This window comes from Drosophila persimilis, unplaced genomic scaffold (genome assembly GCF_003286085.1).
Source record: "Drosophila persimilis strain 14011-0111.01,24,50 unplaced genomic scaffold, DperRS2 tig00000000-arrow-pilon, whole genome shotgun sequence".
NCBI lineage: Eukaryota > Metazoa > Arthropoda > Insecta > Diptera > Drosophilidae > Drosophila > Drosophila persimilis.
This window is the reverse complement of record NW_020825288.1, coordinates 7,969,172-7,980,360: the sequence shown is the minus strand read 5'-3', so window position 1 is coordinate 7,980,360 and position 11,189 is coordinate 7,969,172. Positions and strand designations below refer to the sequence as shown.

At 46.7% G+C, this 11,189-nt stretch overlaps 4 protein-coding genes across 4 annotated transcripts; 3 read left to right on the top strand and 1 right to left on the bottom strand.

Moving 5' to 3' along the window:
* The first annotated feature begins 846 nt into the window (after positions 1-846).
* On the top strand, positions 847-4,089 carry LOC6587271 (protein Skeletor, isoforms B/C). Its single transcript, XM_002012868.2, has 6 exons — positions 847-1,348; positions 1,662-1,890; positions 1,952-2,299; positions 2,360-2,913; positions 2,980-3,202; positions 3,264-4,089. The coding sequence occupies exons 1-6, from the start codon at positions 1,186-1,188 to the stop codon at positions 3,916-3,918; spliced, it is 2,172 nt and encodes a 723-aa protein (XP_002012904.1). The 5' UTR covers positions 847-1,185; the 3' UTR covers positions 3,919-4,089.
* Positions 4,090-5,738: 1,649 nt separating this feature from the next.
* On the bottom strand, positions 5,739-8,918 carry LOC6588218 (protein fem-1 homolog A). Its single transcript, XM_002012867.2, has 5 exons — positions 8,240-8,918; positions 7,687-8,009; positions 6,383-7,557; positions 6,186-6,314; positions 5,739-6,126 (listed from the first exon to the last, which is right to left on the bottom strand). The coding sequence occupies exons 1-5, from the start codon at positions 8,368-8,370 to the stop codon at positions 5,902-5,904; spliced, it is 1,983 nt and encodes a 660-aa protein (XP_002012903.1). The 5' UTR covers positions 8,371-8,918; the 3' UTR covers positions 5,739-5,901.
* A 298-nt stretch (positions 8,919-9,216) lies between these two features.
* On the top strand, positions 9,217-9,957 carry LOC6588227 (baculoviral IAP repeat-containing protein 5). The gene is made up of 3 exons (XM_002012866.2): positions 9,217-9,426; positions 9,489-9,668; positions 9,729-9,957. The coding sequence occupies exons 1-3, from the start codon at positions 9,277-9,279 to the stop codon at positions 9,855-9,857; spliced, it is 459 nt and encodes a 152-aa protein (XP_002012902.1). The 5' UTR covers positions 9,217-9,276; the 3' UTR covers positions 9,858-9,957.
* A 27-nt stretch (positions 9,958-9,984) lies between these two features.
* Positions 9,985-11,033, top strand: LOC6588209 (single-strand selective monofunctional uracil-DNA glycosylase). The gene is made up of 2 exons (XM_002012865.2): positions 9,985-10,347; positions 10,402-11,033. The coding sequence occupies exons 1-2, from the start codon at positions 10,036-10,038 to the stop codon at positions 10,927-10,929; spliced, it is 840 nt and encodes a 279-aa protein (XP_002012901.1). The 5' UTR covers positions 9,985-10,035; the 3' UTR covers positions 10,930-11,033.
* The last annotated feature ends 156 nt before the right edge of the window (positions 11,034-11,189 follow it).

Sequence of the window (11,189 nt, the reverse complement as noted above, 5' to 3'; positions counted from 1 at the left end):
TGAAATAAAAACCAAAAACAGTCTAGTAGACTGTCCAACAGATGGCAAACCGGCAGAGAAAATATACAAAATGCAATTGATTAGTTTTCAAAACATTAATTGAATTGCATTGCTATTCAAAGTAAAGATCAGATCGGATAAAACCCAAAACATAAGAATAAAATTTAGTTTTGCAAGCAAGAAAATTGACAAAAATAATCCAAAAGTGTGTTTTTTTTCTTGGATATTCTATGGCGGGGTTTGATCGTGACGCCCTATGCTTCATCACTTACCGCCAGCTCGTCAGCGTAACTGAGTCGTTCCCATCATGCTACGATGTGGGATCTTTCGATCTTGGCGCCTCGCCAAGGACTGTGTATTTGTTGTGAGATTACGAGACGGAATCAGCTACATATTAGGATGGCAAATGGTCGTACATTGACTACTCCTAAGCAATTGATTTATAACTGGATGATTTTCGTACCTCTGCTTCAGTAGTATATGCAATATTAAACCGATCTTGACTCTTGTTGGATAAATTACTTATTTTCGTAGGAATCTTCAGCTTCAACGTTCCCTTGGCATCTAAACTATACAGTTTTGGATGAGTGGCTAGAAAACTTAGAGTGTAACTCGCGTTTTTCCTAGAACACGCCGCCAGTACCGTTAGGCCATTGCAATGCCAGGCACGCATTTCGCACGACACGACGCAGCGATCGAGAGAGCAACGGTGAGAGCACAAAGCTCACTCAACGTACGAAAGCTTCACCAGCTCCAACTGCAAAAGAAACGTAACCGAAATTAACGGCCACGCCAAGACCGACCCCAACGGAGGCTTAAAGTCGACGGCTCAGTCCACTGAGAGACGCGGCGCGATTTGGTTTATTTTAACAACAGAAGAAAAAGTGAAAAAAAACGCCGGATCTGCGACTCAAACCTGTTTTGGCCTATCGAACACACAAAACAATACAATAGCAGCGCAAACGCATGCAAGTGACGAAACGACCTTAAGACAAACCCAGGAAAAATCTTGCATAAATGCAAAAAATGCAAAATGCTGCTGCTGCTGCCTGTGCGAGGAGTCTGTAGAGAGTGAAACAGCGAAAGCGGAGAGAGATTGGTAAAAGCGAGACGGCGCGACAGCAGTACGTGGCGCAGGAAGTGGGAGTACGAGTGGGAGAGAGAGAGGTCCGCTTCGCAGAAAAAATGACATTGAGACACCAAGGCGGCAGCGACGGTGGCGTTCTTTGTCATCGCTGCACCAGCAGCACTCAGCCACTGCGACTGCGACGCCGACTGCAGAAGCAACAGCTGGTTTGTGTGGCGCTTTTCCTGCTTTTCTTGGCTGCAGTCGTCCCACACAGTGCCCGTAAGTAGGGGTCGGGGGAGCAGCTCGATTAATTGCAATAACACGCTAAAAAAAAGAAAGAGAAATTTCTACAAGCGTTACGCTTGAGGCTGGCAAAAACAAATTCACTTTCGTGTAAAACTAGAGAAACTGGTCTACCGTCTGTCTGGGTCTGCCTCTGGCCGCGAGAGGGCGCTGTGCCGCCGCCCCAGTGGCAGTAAATCAAAAGCCATTAGTCAGTCGAGGAAAAGACCCGGAAACGAGTTTGTGACCAAAGTCTTTCGTCGAAACCACTGAGGCCGGTTCTTAGCTAACATTCTTATCCCATCCACAGGGGCCCAAGTCGAGGACGAGGAAGAAGATGGACCGTATCGGGGAAAATACTTGGGCAAACTCAACTCGTATCACCATCAGGTGTCCGGCGATGTGTACGCCGTGAATGAGTACACCTTCCTGATAGTGGGCTTCAATTACGATGGCAACGGAGCGGATACGTTCTTCTGGTCGGGGGCCAGCAATCGGCCGGGGCCACAGGGCTTCATAGTGCCCGACGAGTACGGCAAGTAAGTGGGATCGATTCATTTTTCCCTCTAGTTTCTAATATGCTATGGTATACTCTTGTAGAACCAACATCCTGGATCGGTATCACAACAAGGACTTTACCCTCAGTTTGCCCGATCGCAAGAAGATTACGGAAATCAAATGGCTGGCCGTCTATGACCTGAACAACCAGAACAACTTCGGCGATGTGTATATACCCGAGGAGTTTGAGCCGCCGCGGCCTCAGCTGGGCGGCACCTTCTCGAAGCGCAGCCACAATGTCAGCAGCAGCAGCATCGAGATCCTCGACTCCAAGACCATACGCATCAAGGACTTCACGTACGATGGCCGCGGCAAGCGGACCTTCTTCTGGACGGGAGTGGGAGCGCAGCCATCGAGCAGAGGCAGCAAAATGCCCGACGAACGGGGATAGTGAGTGCTATACAATTGTTCTGCTCATCCTTAATCATTCCGTCTCATTCTTTGCTTCAGTCTCGATCCCATTCGGAGGTACAACAAGGAGAACATTGAGCTGGAGCTGCCGGGCGATAAGACCATCTTCGACATCGATTGGATCAGCATCTACGACGTGGCCGACAATGAGAACTATGGCCATGTGCTCATCAACGATGGTCTGAATGTTCCGCCCTCTCTGGTGAAGGTCACGCCCTTTGAGTTCACTCTACCCAACTGCCGGCAGCTGCACAAGGACCTGCAAGTGTCCTGGGAGGTGTTTGGGCCACAGATCACCTTCCAGCTATCCGGCCAGGTGGCTGCCAATGATTACATGTCCTTTGGCATATCGGGATCGGATGTCTCCAGCCAAATGATCGGCTCCGATGTTGTGGTGGCCTACATCGATGAGATCAGGGGCTATACCGTTGACTATAACATCACCTCGCTGGCGCCCTGCGTCCAGGTGCTCGGCCAGAACAAGGGCGTGTGCCGTGACGATGTGGTGGGCGGCCTGGACAGCTTCCAGTTGAACACATACAGCCGGAAGGAAGGCATCAATACCATCAGCTTCAGACGCATCCTCAAGTCATGTGAGTGGGGCCTCTGTCAAGGATACATTAATCTCTGATTTAACTTTTGATATATCCTCTCTGCAGCCGATGATGGCGACAAGGAGATATTTTTGGATCGCAGTAACTACGTCGTGTGGGCCTTTGGCCAGTTGGACTCGAACAACGAGCCCGCGTTTCACACACATTATCCCAAGAGCGACATAGTGATCGACTTTAACACCACGGAGCCGGTGAACGATTGCTTCGCCTTCACCAAACGCACAGAGGCACCTGTCCAGCTGTGGGAGCGCACAAGGATCACGGATGCGTAAGTCAGATGCTCTGCCATGAAAAGGTCTGTTCTCCTGCATGATTCGTCTCCTTTGTAGCACTGTGCGGACTTTCAATGCTTATCTGGGTCCCTCGGGTGGTCTGCGTGGCTATCAGGGGCTTACCGGTCACGTGTCCAGCGGCCTGGCCTGGTACATCAACGGCTACATGATACCCGAGCTCTTTTTGAAGCGTGGCCTCACCTACACGTTCAAGGTGCGCGGCGGCAACAATCCCCACTCGCCGGAGCACTATCACCCGCTGGTGATAACCGATGACCCCCAGGGCGGCTTTGATCGGCTGTCGGATGCCAAACAGAGCGAGATCCGAGTCCTGGCCGGTGTGGAGTTCACCCGTCGAGGACGGCCCAAGCCCACGGCAGCGGGTCCCCTCTGCCTGTCGCGCTATCCACCCAACTACGATCGCCGCCTGGACGACAACTTTTCCACATTCAAAAAGTTCAATCGATCCCTGCTGACCGAGTGCGTGGACGAGCCGCCGGCCCTACTGGAGATTACCCCGAACATCACTTGGCCCGATACGGTCTACTACAATTCCTTCACGCACGGCAACATGGGCTGGAAGATCCACATCGTGGACAGCTACACCAATTTGCGGCACAGCGGCCAGTCCAGGCTCACCGTCTGGTCTTGGCCCTTCGCCTGTGTCCTGCTGCCTATGCTCGTGCTGCTGGCCCATCCAGCGAAATGTTGACTGTCTTCTCACGTAGTTTAGGCCACTAAAGTGCTTATTTAATGATTTATTCTAAGTTAATCCGTCACAATGTAGGAAACGAGAGGAGTGGAGTGTGGAGTGAAGTGAAGAAGTGGGTGTGTATGTACGCCCATGTTGTGTATGTTATTATTTAAATCGTAAATAAATACAAAACTGTGTTTTATTTTAGAAGAATTTAAATCTATTTTTATTTTTCTGATGCAACAAACTGCTGTATTAATTTTTAGAAGGAAATACAAGACAGACATCCTTTAGAGATAGTTGGGAAATCTCTATTTTCTTTGAAGCATATTGAAGAAGTACTATATGGACTGAAAATACTTAAGCAATATATGAAACATTGGTAAATGCAGCCCTGCGGGCAATTGAAAAATTTGTCATAAAGTTGTTTTGGTAAAAAAGAAAAAAAAAGTTCAAAACTACTACTTTTCTTCTTTTTTTAATAAATAAAAAAGACAAAAAAAAATTTTAGTGAAATTTCAAAAATATATCTTTACCTTATATTTTGGTTGTTTTTCAAGAATTTCTATTTTGAGTTGAATATTTAAAAGAGACTATAAAATATCATAAAATAGCCGATAAATGAAATTTTGCTGATTCAAAATCAATTAAATTAGTAAAGTTTCCATACATTTAGAAAATAATATCGTAACAGAAATATGTTTATCAATATGTTTATTGATTAGTCTTGGTGTACTTCGAAATGAATTCATATTTGCTTGTACGTATTTCTTAGAAAAGCCTAGTAGCAATTTTTAATTTTTTTCTTCCAATCTGCGCCGAGAGAAATCGTATTTGCATCTTTACAACTCATTTAACGACATAGTTCGTAAGTACGAAAATGAATACTTATTAAAACAGACAAAACGTTGACCAAACTAACTGTTTCTGTTGGAATTAACGACTCGGGATCGTGAGCATTGAAACCCAAACCAAACTACAGATAAATGTGAATCGTGGGGATATCCCTTTACAGGCCTTTAAGTATCAAAAAAAGAACATCCGTTTATGGTTTATTGACAGTAAACTGTAAACTATTCAATTTATTGATTAGAATTGCATTTTACTCGAAAGTTCAGTAGATGATTATTCGATATTATTACTATTTCAATATGCGTGCAAACCAAATTCAACCTCAACCCCAACGAGACCCGATCCGACCCGACGAAAGTCTCACAGAAATTGTTTATAAAAATACTTATACAGTGTGTTAATCAAACAAAATACACGATATACAATAATAAATAGGTCTAGAATAGGCGAGGGACGAAGGGATGGCGAGAAATATCATAGACGAGGTCTAAAGCCGGCCAAGAGTTGAGTGGGTTTGGATGCCATCTTATAACTAATTTAATATTTAATATATTGATTTCGATTTTAGTGGGTCAACAAGTGTTCAATTAGTTATTCTAGTTGTATATATATAGTACTATATAGGTTGTCTCAGCTCAGCCATATGTCTATGTAGATACTCGTAATATGTAAACTTTATTGGCGTTATTAGAGCTAGGACCTAATCAAACAGCAGCACAGAACTAGACTGTTAAGTATTGTTTCATTATCTCTCTCTCTCTTTGTCGCTTAACAATCCTCGCAACCAGTTCTTGTAAGTTCTCTAAAATATTAACGGATTGGATCAGATCAGATACAATCTCTATGTAGTATAGTATATATATATATATCACTTTTATCGTTTAAACACTGCTTCATCGTTTTTACATTTTATGTGATTGGTGTAGTTGTTTTTCGAATTTAGAGGAGTTTCGTTTAAATCTACATTAAGCCGATTTAACAGTAGATATATGCATGTAAATATCTTTAATATCTGTATTTAATATAGAGCGAGACAAAGATTACGGATACACTTGGTGAAATTTGGACAGTCCGAAGTTTGTAAGCCAAGGTGAAACTATAACAATTTTGACTGAAAGCTAGAAAGATCCGAACCGATCCGATCTGATCCTATGGTTCGTGATTGCGCACAAACTGTTCCAGCTGTCGGTGTAACTGACCCTGATAGGGTACCTTATTCTTACTGATGGCCGTCGCCGCCAGGCACTGCAGGGTCACGAAGTTGAGCAGCGGAATGGTGCTGGTGGGATTGGAGGCAATTAAGTCGTAAGGCCGCTTGTCGGCACGGTTCGGCTGATCGATGTCCGCTCCGTACTTGAGCAACAAGCTGACAATCTGTAGGGGGGAAACGTTAAACAGTTTATAATTAAGAATTAACAATTATCATTGCTCACATCATTGTTGAAGTTGTATGGCTGGCAAGCCACATGCAGGGGGGTAGATTTGGCTTCGTTCTTGATGTTGACATCAACGCCGCACTCAATGAGCAGCTTTATAACATCAGCATTGGGAAACACAGTCTTCTGAAAGGGTGAAAGTATGGCATTAATGAGGATTGCTCAATGGCTGAAGGCACTTTCATGTCACATACATCGGCAAAATTATCGTCGGTTATATAGCCGCTTTTGATCACATTCAACCGCGAGGAGCACAGGTGGAGCAGGGTGTCCGAGGTGCTGGCACTCCTCAAATTGCCAACGACAACCGTTTCGTGAACGGCCTGATATATCAGCTTCTTCTGAGGCTCTGTTGGGACGGTATTGATCAGCAAGAAGAGGAGATGGGCCAGACAGCGCATTACGCGGTCGTAGTTCTCCTGCTGCCGGCGAAATACTGGTCGTTGCTTCAGCAAGGCCTTCACAAGGACCGCGCTCTCAGCGAGGGTGCGGAACACACCCAGGACATCTTCGAATCGCGGAAGAATCTTTTCATCCTGTACAAAACGTGCCCCGGCTTCGGTGCGTATGTGGCTCACATTTTGCACATGCAGATCGAGCAGAAGGCGCACCAGCGCCTGTGCAGCAAAACAGGTCTCAAAATGCAGAATTGACCAGTTGGAGACACGCACCTCGAGCAGAAAGCGCCAGAGATCAACGCAGCGCTGGAACTGCAAGGAGTCCGCATACGAGGCACCCCTGAAGGTCAATCGGAACAGCATATCCTTGTGGGTCAGGCCAAGGATGCGTTCGCAGATCAACAGACTCTGAATGCGCATGGCATCCATGTCGGTGGCAATGTTGTCCAGCTCCTCAAGTGTCGTAAACTCTACCGAATTGTTGTACGCACTGCGCAACGGAACGGCGGGCTTCTTCTCAATGTACGGCGTGCAGGCGGCCCGTATATGGTGGGCCATTCGCCAGTGCAGTATGCACACACGCGACTCGTTGTGCTCGTCGAGAAAAGTCGAGCCCATCAGTTCGTGCGCCTCTGCCAGCCGCAGAGCAGGATAGTTCAATTCTTTTTTGAGATAGTCAAATATATGATGAGCTCCCTTGAGGCAGGCGGTGCGCAAGGCGTCGTCCCCATAGCGACTGGTCGCAAAAGGATCGGCTCCCTGCTCTATCAACATTCTGGTGGTATCCAGTCGATGCTCCTGAATGGCATAGTGCAACGCCGTCTTGTCCTGTATGTCCCTCGCATTGATGTCGGCTCCTTTGCGCACCAAATACAAACAGAGATGGACCGATTGCACGGAGTTGATGAGACAGGTGCCACCATTCACATTTGGCCGCTTGATGTCGGCCCCATTCTCCACGAGAAACTTGACTGTAAGCAACAATTACGTGTGAGTTAATATGACGGTGGGTTGTCTTCAATTGTCGTAATAGAAATGTATGTTGTTAAGAATGGTGGGAGCTGAGCAGCTGCCAGGCCGAACGATTAAGAAATCCTCACCTATATCCGTGTGAGTCATGTAGCAAGCACTACGCACAGGCGTCGAGCCCGAGTCGGAGGGGGCGTTTATATCGGAGCCGATGCGCACCAGATACTTGACCATGGACAGTCTGTTTGACACGACGGCCGCCCACAACGGCGAGACATAGTGGAAGCTGTTGTCCTCGAGCACCTCGTAGTGACCGCGCTGCTCGATGTCCGCCTCGCAGATGGTTATCAGATATTCGGCAACGACCACAGCACCTCGCCGGCTGGCAATGAACAGGGGGGCGCATCCATTGCGCTGCCGCCGCACAACCTCGCGACGTGACTCGCGTGGAAGCCTGCGAATGAGAACGGGAACGGATTAGGACGGAAGTTCTGATCAGCACGTGCAGCCATAAATTTCTTGGAGGCCGCGATTCGCTTGTCTATGGGCGCTCGTTGATAAGGCGACAGGTTCAACGACGCCAAACAACAATCAAAACATTGATTGCTGAGTATTTCTCAGCCTCTATCGCGAGCGCCAAGCTTCAAGGCATGCGAGAGCCGCCACTACACTCGCAATACATACTTTTCTAGCTCGTGCCGCAGGTGACGGGACAATATGGAGTATTCCAGGCTGCGCTTGCACTCTTCGATGAGCTCGTGGCTCAGTTTAATCAGCTCCACTTTGGGACTTGACTGCTTCCGTTCGTTAGCCATGGACGCGTTTCATCGCCGATGGTATGTTAGTGGTTGCCTCTGGCTGTGCTCGCTTTGTGCGTACGAGCTTGCTTCCTGGATTGTCCTTGAGCCTTCTGCAGCGCGACGCGACACTGACCTACTAACTTCGGTTCAGAACTGGGCGAGCGCAGGCGAGGCGGGGCGTGGCGGGACGTTGGCGTCAACTAGGTTGCGTTCCCGTCTACCCAAGGACGTGACTGCGGTAGATTTTCGCCTGACTGGCCCCCAGTACTTTCTTTTTTTCTAATCAATTTTGAGCACCTTCCGCGAATGTAGAACGGCAGCACTTTTAGCACGGGAAAAGGGAAAAACACCGATTGCACTGGGAATGGTATTAACTTAACAAAAAATAACTGGGTTTCTTAGTGTTTGTTTCTGTGTAAAACTAAATATTGTATTGTTTTTTCGTTTCGTGTGTGCCAACTCCAAGCAGAAAATAACTGAAACAGCTGATCTAACATAGCACCATAACAGCAAAGTAGGCTGTTCTGTTACCAGCCAGTGACAGCCAGTTTCAAAACAAAACGACGATAAATTCCGTTTCGCGTACACAACACCTATATTTTTTAAACTGAGAATCGATAAGCAGAATAAAATTCCGTGCTATATGATCTAACGACTGGAAACAACTGAAAAATTGTGTTGATTTTGTCAGATTTCAAAAAGGTGTTGTGTCGATGATGTTTTTTGGAAAAACATATTTTCGGTAGCTGAAAAAATTAACACTTGCAAAGATATGTGATCAACAAAAAATACATATATCGATATATTGATATCGATATAAAGTTGACATCCCTAAGTACAGCAAAACAAACGACGCGCTTCGCTTGTCTGTCAAGAAATATTTTTTGTTGTTTGTGTGATAAACGTGAAACAAGAGGGCTAATGGATGCTACGGCGGCAACTGATGCTACGGGGGCAGTGGTTGGGGACAAGCTGGAGATGTTCCGGCAACTAAATTTGTTGGAGCAACATCGTGTGGAGAGTTTCAAGGACTGGCCCTTCCCCGAGCAGTCGTCCTGTAGTATATCCAAGGCAAGCGGATTATAAAATGGTTTGTGTTTGGTCCGATAATAATTAGACACATTACAATGCAGATGGCTGAGGCGGGCTTCTATTGGACGGGCACAAAGCGGGAGAATGACACGGCCACATGCTTCGTATGCAGCAAAACCCTGGATGGCTGGGAGTCGGACGACGATCCCTGGAAGGAGCATCTGAAGCACGCCCCGCAATGCGAATTCGTCAAGCTAGGATGTGCGGAAAAGGATTTGACGGTAAGTGCGCAGCAGCAGCCGCATTTGGAACCACTTTTCATCATTGCACTCCTTTCGTAGGTGACACAATTTCTAGAAATACTGGGCCGTGTGGTCAAGACCAGCATAGAGAAGAATTGTAAAGCCTTCAAGCAGAGCTTTATTAGCGATAACGAAAACAGTCTGGATAAGTTTACGCATAACAAATAACGCTTGGATTAGCTGCGCGTATATTTAATTTTAACATTTTTATGTTGTAGCTATAGAAATCACTTAATAAATCAGGTTGGCAGCCCCGAAGCACAAATCATCTGTTCCCCCCTGGTTTGTCATTCGGTTTGTTTTGTTATCAGCTCGCGCTCTCATTATTTAAATCTCAAAAAGCGTTATGATAAAGCGAAAGCTAGCCCTGCGGACAGCGGAACTGTCTGATGAGCACCCCAAAAAAGCACCCATGAGTGAAGAGACCACATCTGCTCTGTTTGCTCAGTCCCCGTGGCAGCAGTTCTACAACATTGAAGTTAGCCTCAATGAGGCGCTTGAAACCTTTGCCACGCCCCCGACCATTTCATGCACATACAATCCCGTGGAGTACGCGTCATCCCTGCACTGCGCCTATTTGCGCCGCTTTCTAGATGGACCGAAGCGCGTCATGTTCATAGGCATGAATCCGGGACCCACTGGCATGGCTCAAACGGGAGTACGTTCAGGTCAGCTTGGCTCCGTCAGCAATTAATCCAAAATCCTCTTATAGATTCCCTTTGGCAATGTGCGCACTGTAAGCGAGTTAATGGAGATCTCCGGAGAGGTCGGAAGGCCGCCAGTAATCCATCCTAAGCGACCAGTTGTGGGCTTGCAGTGCAAAACAGAGGAGCGTAGTGGGGTGCGCTTGTGGGAACTATTTCTACGTTTGGCGGGCGGCCGACTAGACACATTTTCGCGACAATGCTTTGTGCATAACTTTTGTCCACTTGCCTTCTTCGATGCTGCCGGAAAAAACATAACACCGACCGAGCTAAAGGGTCCGTACAAGCAGAAGATCCGTGACGTTTGCTTGGATGCCTTGGAGAAGCAGTTGCAGATTGTCAGGCCCCAGGTGGTGGTGGCTGTGGGCGATTATGTGTATCAAACGTTGCAGCGCTCGGAATACTGCAAAGCGGTGTCTTTGCTGCGTTTGGCGCATCCAAGTCCGCGTTCTGTAAACAACACAAATTGGCCAGAGAAGGCTCAGGAGTTTCTGGAGCAGCATGGCTTGATACAGTTCATGCGTAATGAGGTATAAACAAAGGCATTTTCAATGCGTGAACTGAAAGAACCCATCGATAAAATTCAAGGACATTCCGCTGGCAATATCGGAAGGCATACAGGCCCAAAAATATTCACAATCCGTACAAAATATTCATAATAAAATATACAATAATTTATTTAAAATAATAACAAAACGATAACATCGAAGATATCAGATCGTGCTCACCTCTAATCAGCTGATCAGCGCCTTCAGTGTTGAAAAGCGCTCGCTATTTTGTCGTCGTCTTTTGTTTT